Below are 19,222 nucleotides of genomic sequence, written 5' to 3' on the forward strand. Positions count from 1 at the left end.
CTCTAACCTTAAAGCTGTCGCAGCTGATGTAGCACAGCTGCAGCTGTTCTGCCCTTGGGGAGGTGTTGAAGCCCTTGGGCAGGTAGAGGGAGCCAAATGTGAGCAGCTGCTCTCCCTGAGGCTGGTGCAGCTGCAGATCCCGCTGTACTTGGTGCTTTTCTATTCTGCTGGTCTGGTAAGTTGTCAGAGGAAAACCAGCGGGGCTGGCAGCTCACCACAAGAAGTATGGGAGGAGCTTCATGGTAGGGTGGAGGGCCTCCTCCCAGGCATGTATTTTGGACAAAAGTGACAACAAATGGAAAGAGATATTTTAATGTTTTAACAAAGGATAAAAAGTGAGCGAGCCGCAAAAAGACCATTCCTTGCTCTTACTAAAGTATAGAAATAATGTTATCCCATTGGATGAAAGGAGATTAATAGCTGTTACACAATTATGCCGTTAACAAAAGGGCCAAATGTCTTGCAATATGACCAGAAAGGTACAAAATACAACTGGTTTTTTTTCAAAATTACCCTGACAAACTCTGAGAACACAAAATTGAAGACTAGGTAATCACAGATTAGAAACTTCAGAAGTAATAGAAAAGGACATCAGATCAGCATAATACCACTTCCCAAAATTTGCATTAAAATAAAAATTAATTGGTTATAAATAAATGTGTAGTGTTCCAAAGTGTAAAATTCTGATATAAGCAACAGAGCTTACGCTATCTGTAGTCCTCAGAATGGGAGAAGACTGATGGCTGCTAGAGAAGCTGTAGTGGCATTAGGCGTAATGGCATTTAGTAACTGGAGATTTACTACTGCAAAGGTAAGCAATACTAAAACTAATAATTTCAACTATTTATTTCTATTACTGCATTAGATTGAATTTGAAGGTTATGGGAAAAAAAATTTGGTAACTGTTTATCACTAAGTGCTCAGAAGATCACTTGTTTTCTAAGGTGGGAAGAATATTGAGATATGCGAAGAGCAGGATAAAAATCTTTCTGAAAAAAGTATACTGTTGAATAAATCAGGATGTTTAATGCATGTCAAGTTCATGTCCCCTGTTAGTAGGGTATACAGATAGTAAAAAAACCCAAACCACCAGATATCTAAATTTTCTAAATCAAGAATAAGTGGCAACTTGCCATGTTGATACAAGAAGGAATTAAATGGTTATAAAAGAAATCAGAATTTCACTTACAGGAGCAAGGAGAGAAGCAATAATGTTGAAATATATTTGAACTAGAATCATAGAATTGTTGAGTTGGAAGGGATCTTAAAAGTCATCTAGTTCCAAACCCCTTGTCATGGACAGAGACATCTTCCACTACACCAGGCTGCTCAAAGCCCCATTCAACCTGGTTTTGAGCACTTCCATGGATAGGACACCCACAATTTTTCTGGGCAACCTGTTGCAGTGCCTTACCACCCTCACAGTAAGGATTTTCTTCCTAATATTATTTAATCTAAACCTACTCTATAATTAAGATAATAATCCACATAGTGAATATGTGGAATTAATTTCTAGAGAGCATTACTGAATTTATAAAGATCATCTGCCCTGAAACAGCTTCCATATCCTGTGTGATATCTAGACTTTATCTGAGCTTTGGACTTTGAGAGCTCGTGAAGATCTCACAAAAAACCCCTGCATCTCCTTACCTCACCTCCCTATCATCCCAAACAAGTTCTGCACAAGAACATTCCTAAGCTGGCCCAAAGCCTGGCAACTGTTCTTTCACAGGAATTAGATGAAATACGCAAATTTTGGAATGTAGAGTTTTGTTAGCATATTGAAAATTATTGCGTGGCAACTCCCTTACTATTTTCTTTTCCTTAACTGTATTGTTTACATACAAGGAGGAAATTTGGACTTGTCATTGCAAGAGTTAACATTTACATGAATGACTACTGAAAAATTCATTTTTAAATGAGCATCATTTGCATAGGGTCCCAGAGTCTGGGAAAATAATGCCACCATGCTGCCCTAGTAAGTTTTTACTACAGGTCCTCATATTATCTAATCTCCAAAATCAAAAGTTAGCAAATGCAAATGCAAGCTACAAACAGAATGACTGCTATCAATTTGCTATCTGTTAGCAAATTCAAGTTAGAAATGCAAAATATTAAAGTTTAGGCAGCAACAATGACTTTCTAAGGGGCAGTGAGGTTTCCATTATTTTAATAATGAAATAAAACTAGACAAATGAGGGTTGTTTATATACTCCAACAAGAGTGATTAAGTTGTACAGCTGATAATGAGTATATAACTAGCAGATACAACTAGCAGCTCAATATGTCTATATTCTATCATAAAGTTGTTTTTACATTCATCTGGAAAGAGGCTTAAAACTGTGTTTTCAGTAGTAACTCTGTGTTTTCAGCAAAAATAAGTGCACTAATTAGTGCTTACAGTATGTGATATGATATTGCTGATAGTTGTTTATTCTCTTACATAACACCAAATTAACATGCTACCTTGAATTGTTTCTCTCCTGTGTTTACAGGATTTGATAAGCACACACTAGTGAAGTGTTTTGTGGGTGTGCAAGCAGCTCTTTTATACTGACACGCAACTCACAGGTGACATTTACACTGTTCAGCTTACTCAAAGCCAATGCATTGACTAAAGAATATTCATACTGACTTTTGCTTTGGGTGGCAAAAATAACCATAGGAAGAAGCAAGAGAGCAGTAGCAGATAAACAGCAAGAATCACGGGCATGGGGGTCTGAGTGATGTTTTCTCAACCCTGGCAGTGAGGGGGCACTGACAGGACAAGTCAATACTTGTTGGCAGAAGCTGTGCTGCTGACAAGGATTTGAGTTGTATGACCATGGGACCCTGCTTGTAAATCATGTAGAGATGAGATGCACCTCACTAAGCAGGGAAAAGTTATTTTTAGTATTTTCAGTAGGATCACTGACCACATAAGCAGAGGTTTAAACTAAGAATTAAGCGAGAGAGTAATCAGCAGCCTTGTGGGGGATTGATGAACACAGAAAAAAAGCAATGGGCATAAGGTGATGTGGCAGGAGTAGAACACAAAATCAAGAAGATGGGTCTTAGGAAAGGTCACCTTCAGCCCTTGCATGCAAGCAAAAGAACGTCTGTGAGACACTATAAATGGAGAAATCTCCCAGTCCCTTTCTAGAATGGAGCAGCCTTGTGTTTGCAAGCCCTGTTCCTAATGTGGGAGTTCAGCCATTCAGATATTTGCTGGAGGGACAAGACATCAGGACATAAGCAATCCAAAAGGTTTCTGGAGTGCAGTGACTACTTCTTTCAAGTCATAAAGGAGTCAACAAGGACAAATAATGAGCAATGCTTTACTGGACCTATACTCATGAAGGGATTGTGGGGAATGTAAAGTTCAAGGCAACTTTGGCCACAGTGAGCATGAGATGGTGGAGCTCTGGATCCTGAGGGGAGGGATAAAAAGCAGGCCAACTACCCTGGAGAGTGAATTTTGGCATCCTGAAAGATCTGCCTGGAGGAGCCCCATGGAGTATAGCCCTGGAGGCAAGAGGGGCTCAAGAAAGCTGGTTAGTATTTAAGGATCACTTCCTCCAAGCTCAGGAACAGTTCATCCCTCTGAATAGGAAGTTAGGCAAAAATGCCACAAGGCCTGCATAGATGAACAAAGAATCAAACTGGTCAAACTCTAGCACAGACAGGAGGCACACAAAGCATGGAAGGAAGGATGGCTTACCTCAGAGAAACAGAGAAACATTGTTCAAGCATATAGTGATGAAGTTAGGAAAGCTAAAGCATGACTGAAATTGGGTCTAGCTAGGGATGTCAAAGACAAGAAGTATGGTTTCTGTAAGTCCTAGGTGACAAAAGAAGACTAAGGAAAATGTAGGCCCATTGCTAAATGAGACAGATGACAGTGACACAGCACATGCCTCAGTCTTCACTACCAAGATCAGCCTCTAGGAATTCAGGTTCCCAAAAATCAGGAGGAAAGGCTGGGCCAAGGAAGACGTACCCTTGTGGGAGAGGATCAAGCCAGGGAATAAATACATTACCAAGCTGGACACATGCATGCTAAGTCTATGGGCCCTGGCAGGATGCACCAACAGGTACTGAGGGCACTGATGGATGTCATGGTGAGATCACTCTCAATTATCTTTTGTGGATCATGGTGTCTGGTGCTGGTGCCTGGGGCTGGAGGAAAGAAAATGCCATCTCAAACTTCAAGAAGGGCAGAAGGAGGAAGGCAGGAAGAACCACAGGCCCGTCAGCCTCATCCTGATTCCCGGGAAACTAATGAAGTCCAATCCCAATAACTATTTCCGGGCCTCTCAGTGACAAAAAAATCATTGCGTTATCAGTATGGCTTTATCAAGGGGAAATTAGGCTTAACCAAACTGACGATTTTGCCGCCTTCCCTCCCCTCGGCTCCCAGCCCCAATAGCCGCCCTTCCTCCTCCTTCTCCTCCTCCTCCCCGGAAGGGGCGTGCGGGTTTTCCCCGGCCGAGCCGGAACTCGATGCAGCCCGACATCGAGTTGAAGGCGGCCGAGGGGAGGCCGGAAGAAGGAGAGAACCCAAAAGAAGGAGAGAGGCCGGAGCGCCGGCCGGGGGGCCGCGCCATGGTGCTGCCGCGGTAGCGCCGGCACCTGCCATGGGGAACTCGGGGCGCAGCGGCGGCACCTCCAGATCCCGGCGAGCCGTGCCGCGCCCTCGCCCCGCCCCCGGGCCGCAGAGGAAGCGGGGCCGAGGCGGCTCGGGGCGTTGCTGCCCGCGGGGCCCTGCGGCGGGTGAGCGGGGCCGGGGCGCTGCGCGGGCCGCGGGCCCGGCGGTTGCAGAGCAGCGGTCGCGGACGGGGCCTGGCGAACCGCAGCGCGGCCAGCCCGGCGTGCGGAGCCCGCAGAGCCTTGTGCCTCGGGCCGTGCGGTACGGGAACGTGAGTCAGCACCGCAGCCCCCGCCGCTGTTTCGGAGCGGGAAGCTCAGCCCTCTGCCGCGGTCCTAGAGCGGCCTGAAGCAGCCAGAGCAGCCGCAGCTGCTAGAAACGCCCGAGCTCGGCCGCAGCTCTTAGGGGCCGGCCTCGGCTCGTCGGTGGCTTAGCACCGCTAGGCTGGAGCTCGGGTCTCTGCTCTTGCTGGGGTTTCAGGCTCAGGCATGTCCTTGGGCTGCCACACTACAGCTATGGCTGCTGGAGGAGTGTAGGTATTGGGGTGCTTTGTAGATAAAACCGCGGTTTGCGTATTTAGAAAATTACGGTGGCGTGATTCGAGATACAGTCGTTTACCACTTATTCTGGTGTCACTGATAATTGAGAGTGAGTGGTAGAGACGTTTTGAGTACAGATACACTGCAAAGCCAAAGAAGGGGTGAAGTGGAAAATGCTATATAGTTAAACGAAACTTAGAGAGTGAAATTATATAGTATGTTTTGTTTCTCTTTAGATAATGGAGAATCATAGCTCTGATAGTCTTCGCAAGAGTGATTTACCACATTCTGAAAGTGAAGACGAGATTGAGTTTGTTGGAGTAAGTAGACCTTGTACTGGAAATACACTGCTTGTTGTAAAAAATACAATTTCAGTAGTCCAGAAAACAGGAAAAGGGTCTTCATTGACTCTGTTGATGATGATTATATTTCGATGTAAAGCATTACTCTTAAACATAATTTCATTTGTGAATGTTTGTGGCAGATAACAACTCGATCTTAAATGCTTATGTGCCCTTTCTTGGAATGGTGTAAGATGATGTTGGTTGGTCCTGTAGAGAAAACATGGTCTTGAGTATCTGAGCAGGTGAGGGCGGTATTATAGTGATTGGTGAGGTATATGAGAAGGCACTGTGGGTACCTTTCCTGGTAAACATATTGCATAGTATTTTGATTAATGAATAGTCCCTCTAGAGTTAATGGAATAAATCACTGCTCAATCTCCAAATCAATGTTGAAATCACTGTACTCAGTTTAGAAGAGGAAGGAAGTAATGGGTTAGAGGCCTTAAACAATCCTCTCAAATGGTGAGGCACTCTTTATTGTATGGTACCTAGTCTAATGCCAACACGCTTTATGTGAACATAACTTTTAGACACTTATATCTGTTGGATATCCAAGAGAAGCAGAATATTTTTCATGCTGCCTGTGTTTTTGGTGTCATCAGTGAAGTGCTGCTGGATGGCAGGATTACATAGAATCATAGAATTGTTTAGTTTGGAAAAGACCATTAAGATCACTGAGTTCAGCCATTCACTGAGCACTAAACCATGTCCCTAGGAGCTGCATCTACACATCTGAAGATGTTTTTATTGAAGGAACAAGTCATGTTACTAATGTCAAGTGATTCAATGATGCCAGTATTTTTAGTGGCTGGTTTTTTGTATATTTGTCTCATTTTTTAACAACATGCTGAATAATTACTAAATTTCCCCCCCATTTTGTATGGTGTTTGATTAAACCCGAAGTTCAACATGCAGTCTTTTTCTGCAGGAGTATTTACGTGCTCTAGTATGAAGGATAGGTGTTTTTTTGCAAAAATTAGAAGTAGTTGGTTATCTCTGAGAAATCTTAATATTTTGGTTGATTTGGGCAAAATTTATTAAGGAGTTCAAAGTTCATTGTATACACACAGGTGCATCTGCAGAGAGAGATTGGGATTGTTGGATGAGCTGGCAATGCATGTTTCCAAATTCCAATGTATCCTGGGCTGCACCAAAAGCAGCGTGACCAGCAGGGTCAGGGAGGGGATCCTGCCCCTCTGCTCTGGTGAGACCCCACCTGCAGTGCTGCATCAGCTCTGGGGTCCCCAGCACAGGAAGGACAAAGACCTGTTGAAGTGAGTCCAGGGGAGGGGACACCAAAATGATCAGAGAGATGGAGGACCTCTCCTGTGAGGAAGGACTAAGAGAATTGAGACTGTGGAAAAGAGAAGGCTTGAAGGGTTCCTAATTGCAGCCTTCTAGCACCTGAAGAGAGCCTACAGAAAAGATAGAGAGGGGCTTTTAACAAGAGTATATAGTGAGAGGACAAGGAGGAATGGCTTCAGACTAGAAGTATGTTTAAATTCGGTACTAGGAAGAAATTATTTTCTGTGAGGGTGGTGAAGCACTGGAACAGGTTGCCTGGGTAAGTTGTGGATGCCCCGCATTCCTGGGAGTGTTCAAGGCCAGGCTGGAGGGACCTCTGAGTAGCCTGGTCTAGTGAAAGATGTCCCTGCCCATGGCAGGGGAGTTGGGACAAGATGGTCTTTCCAACCCAAACCATTCTGTGGTCATAACTGAATAAGCTTCGTTTTCTTCAAACTGGGCTATGAACAAGGAAGTGAGTATGGCTTGGAATGTGTAAGGATTGGAGGGCTGCTGGAGCACCAAGAACAGTAACTGAAAGACAACTGAAACAAAAGAACTAAAACCAACGCTTCTGGCTACCTTTTTTTTTTTCCCCCTCTTGGCTTTGCCTGTAGATAATAGTCTTTATGCCTGTGGATAATAGTTTTTGTGGTCCTAGTGACTATTGCTTCCAAGAGAGGCTGCTATATATAGGAATATATATATATAGGAAGATGACTGCTCAAATTTTGTGCAGGATTTATATCCTGGGGTGAGGAGGTGGTTATTGTGATTGATGAATCTGAGGGGAAAGGGGCGTGACCCTATTAGGCCAACACCTAATACCAGCAGTATGTCTTCAGTTCTCATTTGTTCCTCTGAATGAAGGTGACTTTGGACTTAGCAAAAGGATTTCTAGACTGCTTGGCTAGCTTTAGATCATCATTTCCATGTAATAATGTGTATGACTGGAAACTTACACTCTTCATAAATGTTACGGATGAATGCCTCCTGATTATCTGCACATCCTAAAGACCCAGTGCACAAGATAGTATTGTATCAATTGAATTAGAGAAGCTACTGGAGTATCCCAACCTTTGCTCATTTTGATAGAAAACAAGTAGCTGTAGCCCATGTCATCTGTGTTTTTCTTCCTTTTCCTCTTTTTTTTTCCTTCTTGACAGTCAAATGTGGGTTTGATGTGGGTTTTTTATCTCTGATCAGTTTTTCTTTGTGGTTTTGTTTTGTTTTGTTTTTCTACTTCATTCACTCATACTAGAGTGTTTGAATTCATACTGTAGGACTGTGCTTTTGCTCCTGCAAATAAAGACTTCTTGTCAATCTGCTGCTGCCAGAGATTTTCAGCTTTTGTAGTCTGATTGACCCTCATTCCAAGAAACTTAAAACCATTCTTCCATAATTTTTCTTTTAATTCTGCATTAAAACATATTTTGTCCATTTAAAATCACTACATTTTAAGTTTTAGATATCACCAGAGAGATATGATTTAATCTACAGTGCAAGCTGTTACTCCTGTGTTCCTAACATAGGATGGTCTTGCCTCCATTTTGCTTACTTGGGAAGGATAAGGCAAAAGTGAAGAAATTCACTATTGTAATGCCCTGTGAACAATAGTTAGATAATTCAGGTTGCCACAGTTGGCACCAAAAGCATTATACTTAGAGGAGAGTTAGTTAGTATACCATATCAAGTAATGCACTAAAACATGGTAGTTACCAATTAAAGATTTTGCTTCCTTTTCTCTGTGGTATTAAATATTAGGTATTCAGAATGAAGTATTTGTCTCTCTGGCTTTTAGTTGTATCACAGCAGGAACTGAATAAAATGAGAGTGGTGTTAGGAAGCAACTCTTTCTGCACCCATCCCACATCAGCCAGGGACTTGAATATTTGTATTTGCTAGGTTATAAAGACAAAACATGTTAAGTTGCATGTTGGTTCACAATGTTGTTCGGTTCTTAGCAGTCTTAAAAGTTGGAAGTCTGCTGGGACAAAGATTCAGAATACAAATCTTGTGCAGAGTACATCTTGTGTCAATTTTTAAAAATTTATTTCAATGTAAGCTTGTTCTGTGATAATAGGTGTGCTTACATGTGTATACACAATGATGCTCACGTAATTATTTGTCAAAGATAAGTTTGTGGTCACATACATGAAAGCTAGATTCATGTTTTCTGTTTGCTAGTGTGTGTGTAGCTATGCAGAAGTTTAATTGTGCTGTTTAAGTAAACTGGCACTTGGTCTGAATGCACACAAAGCTAAAACAGCAAACAGAACACCTTGCATGGTGTCAGTGGACAAGGTGTCTGTTAGCTAGGCCACATCACCCAAAGATCAAGTGAACTGGTGAAGGGCCTGAAAGAGAGACCACAGTTCAGGGCTTTCAAAGAAAACTTTGGGATAAAAATGAGCTTCACAGAACTCCTTGGAAAGAAACTCTTGGAGATGAATATGGGGCTTCATCTTTACCAGTCACCAGTTAAATATGATTGTATTAACAGTTAAAGTGGGTATTTTGGATAGCATAGTGAAATTATAGTTCTGTTGATGCTTCCACTCAAAGTTGTGAATAACAGCAGAGATGCCACAGCTGGCTGGAAAATTAAAAACCTAGAAAGAAACCTACAGAAGTACCTGTGAATTTTGTTTGTTGTGCAATGGCATGGCTGTTGGTTTGTGAGAAGAATGGCTTATGAAGATTGTCGAGGGAAGTAATTTAGAAGTGGATTGTGTTGGAGGTTTGGGATATTTTTAGGTTGGGTCTTTGTTTTGCTTTTAGTTGGTTGGTTGTTTTTGGGGTTTGTTTTTTGGTTTGTTTTTTTTTTTCTTTGAATGTGAAGGATCTGCTGTTAAGCTGTGAAGAGTGAGCATATCTTAGTGCTAGTACATCTGAATGCTTTTGTGTCTTTCTGGGTGCCAAGTATGCCAGTATAGTCAGCTAGAGAGGCTCCAGCTTTCAGCTGTTCATGGAGAGAGTTTGTCCATGTTTTTTTTTTGTTGTTTTTTTGAAATGGCAAACTTTGTGTGTGCCAAGATTTACACCGGCACTCATCCGGGAGGGAGTTACAACAGGTAGGATGAAGCTCTCCGATCCTCATCTTCTTAACCCTCTTATAGTGGTGGAATCTTCAGGGTTGGCACTGTCTTTGCCTTACTATTAAGTTGAACCATCTGGAAAATAAAGTAATTAAAACTCTCATAACTTTCAGTTTGGGGCTTGTCTTGCGTGGAGGTAAACAGTACCCAAAAATTGCATAGAAAAAGGCACAGATATTGGAAGGAAAAAGAACATTTCATGTGTGCAGAAAGCATTTAATCAAGTGTAATATTACTTGTGTTAAAAGTATTGTTTCGATCACTTGAACTTCTAGGCTTGAAAGCAAGTTACTCAGCATTTCAGCTGTCAGTTTTGCAAGTTTTGGTTAGTTGTTCAGCCCTGAGAGTAAGTAAACACAAACAAGAAAAATCTCTGCCCTTGAAGAAGCTGTTAGGATCAGAACTGAGCATTTCAAAACACATTATTGAGCTGATCAGACAGTCAGGTGGTCAGTGTGTCTTTAAACTCTTACTTGCTAACACCTGTTTAATAAAGGTTTAATTTCTTAAAAGTGTTGCAGAGCTTGTCAATTTCTACAGAAGCAAATCTGCAGTGTATCTTTTTAATATTTCATTTAGAAAACTATGTTATCTTTATTTAATTGTAAAGAGTTACTCTTTGGGGGTAATTGGAGGCTGGCAGGTTGATTCATAGAAACTTTTGTCATCTGTCTGAGGTTTCATCCCTCTTCTCCCCAGTGAGAAAGAGAAGCTGTTCATGCCTGGCCAGCTGAACAGCTTTACTGCCTTGAAAGGTGGAAGAATGTAAAGAATGAGATGCATTAAGAGCAGCAGACAGGATTCCATGCTGCTTTTCTCTCTGCTACTCATCATGAGGCAGTAGGTCTTCTGAACCTACCCTACGTAGTTGATTTTTAATATCTTGAACAAACTGCCAATATATGGCAGATGGTACATTTTATCTCTTGAGGAAGACAATTCAATGCTTTTGTGTGTGTGTTTTTAACACTTTTTTCCAGGAAGGACCTTTAAGGCCTGTCCTTGAATGCATTGATCTTGTCAGCAGTGAGGATGAAGAACCTAATAGCAGTTCTTATTTTCATGTGAGTACGTTGGAATGTATTTGAAGACATCTTGGTTGAATAAAATAATTGGTCTTCTGTATTTTTTCCGATCAGCTACTCTTCACAAAAGCCTTGTTAGATGTATTTTTCACAAGTACAAAATAACCAGTATTGAAATATTTTGATTTTTCTGCTTGCTGTTGAATGAAAAGGAAGAATACCAGTATTCCATTTTTTCCAGAGAGTTTTTTTTCTGCCTTGAAATCACTCAGTATTTTATTTGTCTTTCAGTCATCTTAACAAGTGTGTGGAAGTAAAATGTCACTTTACAGCCTCAGAAGTCAGGGTGTACAGTTTCTAGCTTGAAAAAATATCTGGTCTACTACCAGGGCTTTTCTCTCTAAAATAACTTTTTAGGAACAATTTATGGGTTGAATGACCTTGTTCCAGTGACAGTCTGGTCTTAGCCTAATCCTTCATAATCCATTCTAAGAATGTACAAGTCAGAAACAGGCTCATTAGTTTATCTATCCCCCAAACTTAGTCTGCCTGCTCTGCAAGGCCTCTGAAGGGGACGATAGACCCTACTAGAGCTGCTTTTGGCAGCAGTGACTGTCTTTAGGCTTTTTTTTTTCTGTGTTGCAGCAGAGGATGTTTGTAATAAACATGATTCTTAAGGAAAGGTGATCTTCTCTACATGGACAGGCTGACATTACAGGGATCATTTCTAGAAATGACTGTAAGAAGAGGAAACTACAGTATAGGGCCTATCCCTTAGGCTAGAAAAAGCTCATATTCTGCTTTTTTGAAGATAGTGGGCAGTGCTAGAGCAAGAATGATAGCAGTTTTCAGTTTTTTTAGATGAGCTGCATGTTGGCTTTTTGAAGTCAGGAGGGATTTTGTTTACTTAGAAGTACTTGCTTTTCATTTGTTGGAGACTTCTGGGACACTCAGCACAATCATGCATGTTCCTCTACTGCATGGTGAGGCTAATGTTTATGGTGAATTGCTTTGAATATGTGGAGGGGAAGGTTGTTTTTTTGTTTTTTAACAGAAGTTGCAGATGCTGGTAAAAAGGAAGAGAAAGCTGCAAGGTAGATCATGGAACTTAGGATAAAAGTATCTTTATTGAATTATGTCACAGTGCTTGGGTGTCACTTTTCACTGTATTAGTGTTAGTTCATAACAAAATAATAATAATGTTCATAATTATTATTAGTCTTGTTCATAACCATCACCAAATAAGAGTTTAACTTTCCAATTGTAGAGAAACACTAAGCGTAAGGATCACATTGACTATCAGAAGGAGCGAGTTACATCAACCCTGGATCGTCTGGCACGCCATGTTGAAGTAGAAAAACAACAAAAAGAAGAGAAAAATAAAGCTTTTAAGGTATTTTGGAAGAATTGCATAAAAAAGGCCTTGTAGTCACAAGTGTCTTTGTTTTCACTACTAAATAAATGAAAAAATTGGTTGGGAATACCTGGAATTAGCAACTAGACTTCTGCTTCTGGGGCATTGTGTGAAACACAGCGTGGGCATGGACTTTGTCTTTTCAGTGGCTTTGATGCCTTAAGAACTTAAGGCATCAGCTTTTAACTAACCAGTTTACTAGTCTTACTGCAGCTCTAAGGGGGGAGAAATGAAATTAATGAAAACTAGTGGCAAAAACTTGTTCTCTTGTTTGTATATATAGCAGAGGTACCTTAGTGTCAATTATTCTGATATTCTGATATTTCAGTTAATTGAAAAATAACAGTTATCACAAGCCACCATGCAGCAAGCCTTGTTATTTACCTGCTTTTGTCTGAGATTTTTGGGAAGCTGTTTGCCACATTAAATCTGTATCAGTTGGTATTTCATAATGGGATAAAATTTTTAGTGTTTAAGGTGTAATTTTAAAGTTGAGTTCTATTAGTTGCACTTTGCAGCCATTTGAAAAGAATGTACTTTTTACTTTTATTACAAACTGGGAGATACAGTCAGTGGGCTTAATGGAAGGACTGCTCTCAGTGGGAGCTGGACATCCTGAAGGAATGGGAGTGCAGGAACTTAATGGAATTTAGCAGGGACAAATGTAACTCCAAAATGTGCTGACTTCCCAGCCTAATTTTCTCAACACTGTTAATGGTTTTTAAAATGACATAATTCTACTGTAGTTAGAACTTGTTACTGTCTATGGTAGACTGTGCAACTGTAGTACAACAGTAAAAGGCTAGATTACATATAGTCCAGGGATGCCTTGAAGTCTGGAGGCCGACATCCATCCCCCTTCTGTTTCTGTCTCTTCCACTTTGAATTTGGCAATCTGTTTATGTTTCCATATACGGTTTTTCAACTGTAAAGTGGAGTCAGAAATAACTGTGTAGATTTTAAAGTGGCTTGAGAATGAAGGCTAAAATATCCTTTTGTTAAAGATGAATATTTTCCTCCTGCTTGGCTCTTCACTCTTCATTAGGTAATGCAAACTGCAGACTTAAATTTAGTCTTCAAAGTAAAAACTCCTTTTTCTTTCTTTTTTTTCTATTACATTGCATTTTTATTGTATTAAATAGAAGTCAGTTAAGTTGTAAGATTTTTTTTTTCCCTCACTCAGCTCTTTGTGGGTGTGTTTTTTAGGAGCCCTTATGTGAGTTTTGAGATACATTCTTAATCTTTTTTTTTTTTAATTTGATCACAACATTGTCTGGTATGTTTTTTTCCTTAGGAGAAAGTTGATTCCCTGTATGCTCATGGGTTGCAAGAATTAGAATTTATTCGGGAACACAGTGATACAGAAGCTGCAAGGTTATGTGTGGACCAGTGGTTAAAAATGCCAGGTAAGAATAGAAAAATAATTTGAGTGATGGTTGCTAAATCCTGCATCACAGAGTAGAACATATGAAAATTGTGTTGAGCTTGCAGGTGCCTTATGCATAACCAAATCCTACAGTATTAATTTTGCTAGGGCATATAATTTGAAAGTACCTAAACATTTATTTCCATGAAAACTATTCTTGTAATGCATTGCTATGTAGAAAATTTAAGATAAGAACTCTATAAACCAGTAAGACAATGTTAGTTATTTTTATAAGCAAAGTTGCTAGGAAGAAAAAATCGTACTGTTGAACTGTTGCTTAGGAATGTATAAGTAAGAGTAACATCTCGGTGTTTAATGAATTTAAAATACTGGCTGGAGGATCTGGAGGAAGGGTATCAAACTGATTCAAAAGTTACACTACTGGGAATTGGAAGAGACAGTGACAGAGCAGACTTAGTGTAGTAGGACTGAAGGACAGTGAGTGGATTGTTAGTTTTCTTTTAAGAATCACTGCAGTTTGATTTGGAATGTTTTAGGGCATGTCTGTTGTTTTCTTAAGTCTCTGTAATTCAGCTTCTGGTTGAAGTACTTTGTTTTGTAACACAGGTCTGAAACCAGGCTCTGTTAATGGTGGAAAAAGGGGTGTTTATAAGAGGACAAGTCAGGCTCAAGTCAACAGCAGACCCAAATATTGTCCTGTGATGCATTGCAACAGACGATTTGATAATGTACATCTTCTTCTAGGTCACCTTCAAAGGTAAGGAGATACATTGCAAGAGTTCAGTGCAAGGAATAATAATAATAATAAAAGAATGTACTCTAACTTGAGACATAAGCATCAAGTCTGCTTTAAGCTGCCTGTACTGGCAAAGCTCCACTTTGACAGCCAATTAATATGTTACAATTTGTATGGATGACATACAGACTCTCTGGATGGGGTTTTTTTTGGTTGACTTGGTTTAGTTTTTTACTTGGTGTGTGTGGGTTTTGGTTTTTTTTCATTCAGAATTGATCTTTTTCACTTGAGTGCTTTTTAATGTCTGAATTTTTTTAAGATTTCTGTACTCCAGTTTAGTTGTATCTTCATCCAAACTTGAAATAAACTAAAAGGCTAACTTACCATCAACTTGTAAGTTGATGATAAGATAAAAAAAGCCCCTAATGTAGGGTAGAGAAACAAAAGCTACAGGCTATGTGTTCATTGATGGTCTTGCTAGTCAGTGCTCAGTGTGTCTGTGTTCAATTCCAGCAGATACTGCCTGTTAACTAGTGAATATGTCCATAGGCAGGATGGTGAGAAGTTGAGGGGAGTGTCATGGGTTAGCCCACATAGGCAGCTCAGCCCCACACAGTCAGTCAGTCACTCACCCACTCACCCACTCACCCTCCCTAGTAGGATATAGAGTAAAAGTGAGAAAACTCTGGGCTGAGGTAAAAACAATTAAATTGGTAAAGAAAAGGCTGCGCACACATGCAAAGCAAAGTAAGGAATTGACAGGCAGACCTCTATCATATGTGAGCTTGGAGTGATGGCATTTTTCATTTTTCTTCCCAACTATCTCCCCTTCCTCCTCCACCCGACTTTTGTTGCTGGGCATGATGTCTTATGCTGTGGGATGTCTGTTTGGCCATTTGAAGTCAGCTGTCCCAGCTGTGTCTCCCAACATCTTGCTGGTGGGACAGTCTGAAAAACAGAGATGACCTTGACACTGCTCTAAAACTTCTCTGTTCCAGCAACACTGTTGTTCATAATCCAAAATAAAACAGCCATATAAGCTGCTAGAAAAAATTAACTCCATCCCAACCAGAACTAGTACAGGGAGATAAAAACAAATAAATTATAGAAATGTCTATGTAGGAAATTAAGATTTTGTTAGTTCTCTTAAAAGCAGTATGCTTTCTCTCCAGAGTGGCCATTTTAACATGTAGGCTGCAGCAAAATCATCTCTGTGCTGGACACTTGAACTGACACATTCCATAACAGGGGAATTAAGGAATTTTTATAATTTAGGTTGGTTAGATAGGGGGGTTTTGTCTGATAGCTTCAAAGGACAGAATTTTTCCCATTTAAAAAAAGCACTGTTTGGCTATTTAGAGGGGACTAGTTTGCTAATTATTTTTTCTTTTCCAGGTTTGATCATTCTCCTTGTGATCCAACAGTCACATTACATGGACCCCCACATAATGCTCTTGCCTGTGTGATATGCTGTGAAAGATTTTCAACCTCTCAGCAGTACAATGATCATCTTTTATCTAAGGCAAGAGCATAAGGATAAATAACTCATCTGAGTGAATGTAGTAGAGGGTTTAAGACTTAAAATTATGCATTGAATTTTGGTGGGGTTTTTTGTTTTGTTTTTTCTTTAACCCTCTTTTTCTCTCTCCTCTCTTCTACTCTTCAAGATAGTTTTCTCTGATTCTGCTGTGTTTCAAACACCTGGTGTAGCCTGACAGTTTTCCCTTAGATGTGACCATTAGGTTGTACTGTTGTACTTTTTGGTATGCTTTCAAGGTGACTGTAGTTTTGTCTTGAACCTCTTGGTGGTGTTGTTGATAGGTGTTCTTTTTTTTTTTTTTTTTTTTTTTTTTGCATTTCCAAAACTGATAGGTAAAGGTAGGAACTTAGGGTGAAATAAGTGATAGTGAAGAGAAGCAGCGGAAAGGAGATGGGTGTTTTATTTAAGCAGTCTGGTGTTGAATTGGATAATGAATAGCATTTTCAAAATTGGGTGTTTTGATAACAAATATTCTCACTTAGTCTCCAGAAGCTGCATTAAATTTGGGGAAGTGTTAGACTTTCTGAAAATAAGACTAAATTTTGCTTGTAGTAATAACTCTTGATATACAGTCATACCTGACAAACTGAAAGGCTGCATCATAGTGTGTACCTGCTCTTTCTCCATTGCTTCAAAGTTGTATGCATCTGAGGTGTTCAGGGACATTAGCAAGAGTAGCAGCCAAGGTTGGGGAGAGGCAGTGAGTGTCTCTGTGTCTCTTGCAGACAGCAAGATGGGATTACTTTGGTGCATAAGGTTGAGGAGATAATCCTAGTCAAAGCTCTGAGCATATAATGAAGATTCTTGGGGTGATGTAGAAAGAAGCAAGTAAAAATATCAGAAGGAGAACTAAAGGATTTTTAATCTGAAGGCAGAGCTCTGATGTTGATGTAGAAGGCAAAGTGGATGGAAGAAGTTCACTTCTACAAAAGTCACAGACCTTTGGGGCCACTCTGAGGAGCAGCATTTTGGGGAGTTAGAGGTTAGCAAGAGGATAGAGAAGAACTGTCATGAGGTAAAACAGCTGCTTTATTGACAGAGGGAGCTTCTTCTGAGAGCTTGGGTAAATGGAATGGCTAAGAATTGCTGGAACCCATAGTCCCAGGGAAGGTGCTTGATCTCAGTGATGCAAGAAGAGGATGGAGAAGTTGATGGTGTAGTTAGGGTGGATGAGTAACTGGGTTTGACAGGGGTGCTTTGGCCAGTTCCTTGTGTCTTGTGAGCAGAGGGGTAGGCTGTAGATAAATGTATATGTGTTAGCTGAAAACCTAAAAATGAAAATATTACCACAGAAATGAGAGAGAGAGGAATGGGAGGATATGAGAACTGGGTTTCTTGACTTAAGTTTTTTCCTAAACAGATAATTTTCTCTTCCAGCTAAATAAAAATGATGGGCATAAAAAAGGTATTCCTCCACAGCATATTCAGTGTTTTGCATGCCCAAAGTGCTTCCTCCTTTTCACCAAAAGAGATGAATGTGTGCAGCATATGTCGCAAGAGAACCACTTCCTCCAGGTTTCTGAACCGAGTGGTACGTTGCTACTAAGTGTACTGCTTATATTTTTTCTGATAATTCATCCATAAGGTAGGAAGTGACTTACATTTTTTGCATAAAAGAAACTTAAGATTTTAAGGTTTGTTATTAATGAATTCTTGTTTTTCTTTTAAGATCTTAAATGTGATGCTTTGAAATTCATATTTTTGTGTAGAAATGATTCCTCTCTCACACTTGTTGTAATGAGATGCTGTTGAGTCTCTCATATAAGCTTCTCAGCCTCCAGTGATGCCATGTTGCTACTTTCCTGAATAAGTTTACATTTAGCATGTTGATAGAGACTCAGAGCAAAACACATAAATTGCCTTTTCAATTCCAGTCAGAGTGGCTGTTGAATTCCTTCCCCTTATTCTACTGTAGTGTGTTTGGAGGCTATTTTTCTTGTTGGTGTCCTTGGCATTCCTGATGGTAAAGACTTTGGAAAATGTCTTCTCTGTATAATTGCAAATTTAGAGTGCTTAGCTGGAACATTGCTGCCGTTCTGATGGCTTGCACAAACTACATGCCTGTTGGAGGCTCAGATAATGTTATGTTGTGAGCTTGCAACATCCTGAACCATGCTTTAATAAAGTCCAGAGGAAAGATCTGTCTGAGCATGGTGCTGAAAACAGGGTTAATTGCCCAACATAGCTGTACTTACTTTTTGACATAAGCAATAGGCATTAAGGCATTTACTTCAATGTTAGCTAAATTGCCAAGTTGCCATATTTTAGACATTTTAACTCTCTGGATAAGCCTACATGGCCACAAAGATTCATGCGGTTATTTCTCATCTTTATAAGTGTATCTTCAACTTCTGCCTAGAGTGGCTGCAGGAAATGTACAGAAAAGCCAAGCTCTGAAGGAATCCCCTGCAGGTTGAGTCAGTACTGCTGCCTTCATATAGTGAAATGACAGTCATGCATGGTTATACTTTCCCTTATGCATTGTCACTCTAATGTACTTCTGTTCTCAAATAGGTTATTAATTCTGAATGTGATGACTGCAGATGCTTTTAAATTCAGGTCATAGATTTTAAAAAAGATTACTGGTGAGCTATTGCCTTGAAAAGATTAAAAGTACAAGTTAGTGTTTTCTTGTTTAGAGATGGAGAATGCTTAACTCAGAACAAAAAACTGAGTGCTCTGTTTTCTACTTCACATTAGTAAGGCTTCATGATTAACAATTATCAGCATGGCCTGAGATCTGCCAGTGAAGTTAGCTGAAGGGCATAACCTCAAATTACTGCCGAATGATCATCACATCTTACTAAAACATAAAAATGAAGGAGAATTTGCCTGCTAAGGTTCAGAACATGAATCTAGAAACCATTTTCCATTCTCTTTTTAGTAGAATTTTCTTATTCTGGTACCAGAAGTTACATGTGGAGTACATACTCAGAGCAACAGGAAGTCTCGCATCTAAAAATTTAAGAATTAACATTAAGGATGGGAAAGAGAGAAGGAGATGGTCAGAGTATGTGGCAACTTGTTAAATAAATTGTGTGGTTTTTTTGAAAAATACTCTATGGCTTAAAACAAAATTTTATGTAGTAAGTGTAGACAGCTGGTGGTAGGTGGAGGAGAAGATGGTAAAGAACCTTCCGAAGAGAGATACTGACCTGGCATTGTAGAAGGAGGAAAAGGGAAGTATGAAAAAGCAAGATTCAAACAGATTCAGATATAAGATAGTTA

The 19,222-nt window shown here is 40.1% G+C and overlaps 1 protein-coding gene across 11 annotated transcripts in view; it reads left to right on the forward strand.

Moving 5' to 3' along the window:
* The first annotated feature begins 44 nt into the window (after nt 1–44).
* The window catches only part of ZNF451 (zinc finger protein 451), a 40,116-nt gene continuing 20,938 nt past the window's right edge, over nt 45–19,222 (forward strand). The window contains exons 1-10 of one of the 11 annotated variants that reach the window (XM_086876154.1): nt 124–175; nt 718–811; nt 2,496–4,898; nt 5,403–5,486; nt 10,873–10,956; nt 12,185–12,310; nt 13,626–13,737; nt 14,325–14,475; nt 15,850–15,976; nt 17,372–17,525. In XM_086876154.1, the coding sequence (XP_086732280.1) occupies nt 4,617–4,898; nt 5,403–5,486; nt 10,873–10,956; nt 12,185–12,310; nt 13,626–13,737; nt 14,325–14,475; nt 15,850–15,976; nt 17,372–17,525 (1,120 nt within the window). In that variant the 5' untranslated portion in view covers nt 124–175; nt 718–811; nt 2,496–4,616. Of the gene's footprint in view, nt 176–717; nt 812–837; nt 5,160–5,402; nt 5,487–10,872; nt 10,957–12,184; nt 12,311–13,625; nt 13,738–14,324; nt 14,476–15,849; nt 15,977–17,371; nt 17,526–19,222 lie in introns of those variants that run through there. The other 10 variants (XM_086876152.1, XM_086876157.1, XM_023922449.2 and 7 more) reach the window with 10 other exon arrangements.

This window comes from Cyanistes caeruleus, chromosome 2 (assembly GCF_971803275.1).
Source record: "Cyanistes caeruleus chromosome 2, bCyaCae1.hap1.1, whole genome shotgun sequence".
Taxonomy (NCBI): domain Eukaryota; kingdom Metazoa; phylum Chordata; class Aves; order Passeriformes; family Paridae; genus Cyanistes; species Cyanistes caeruleus.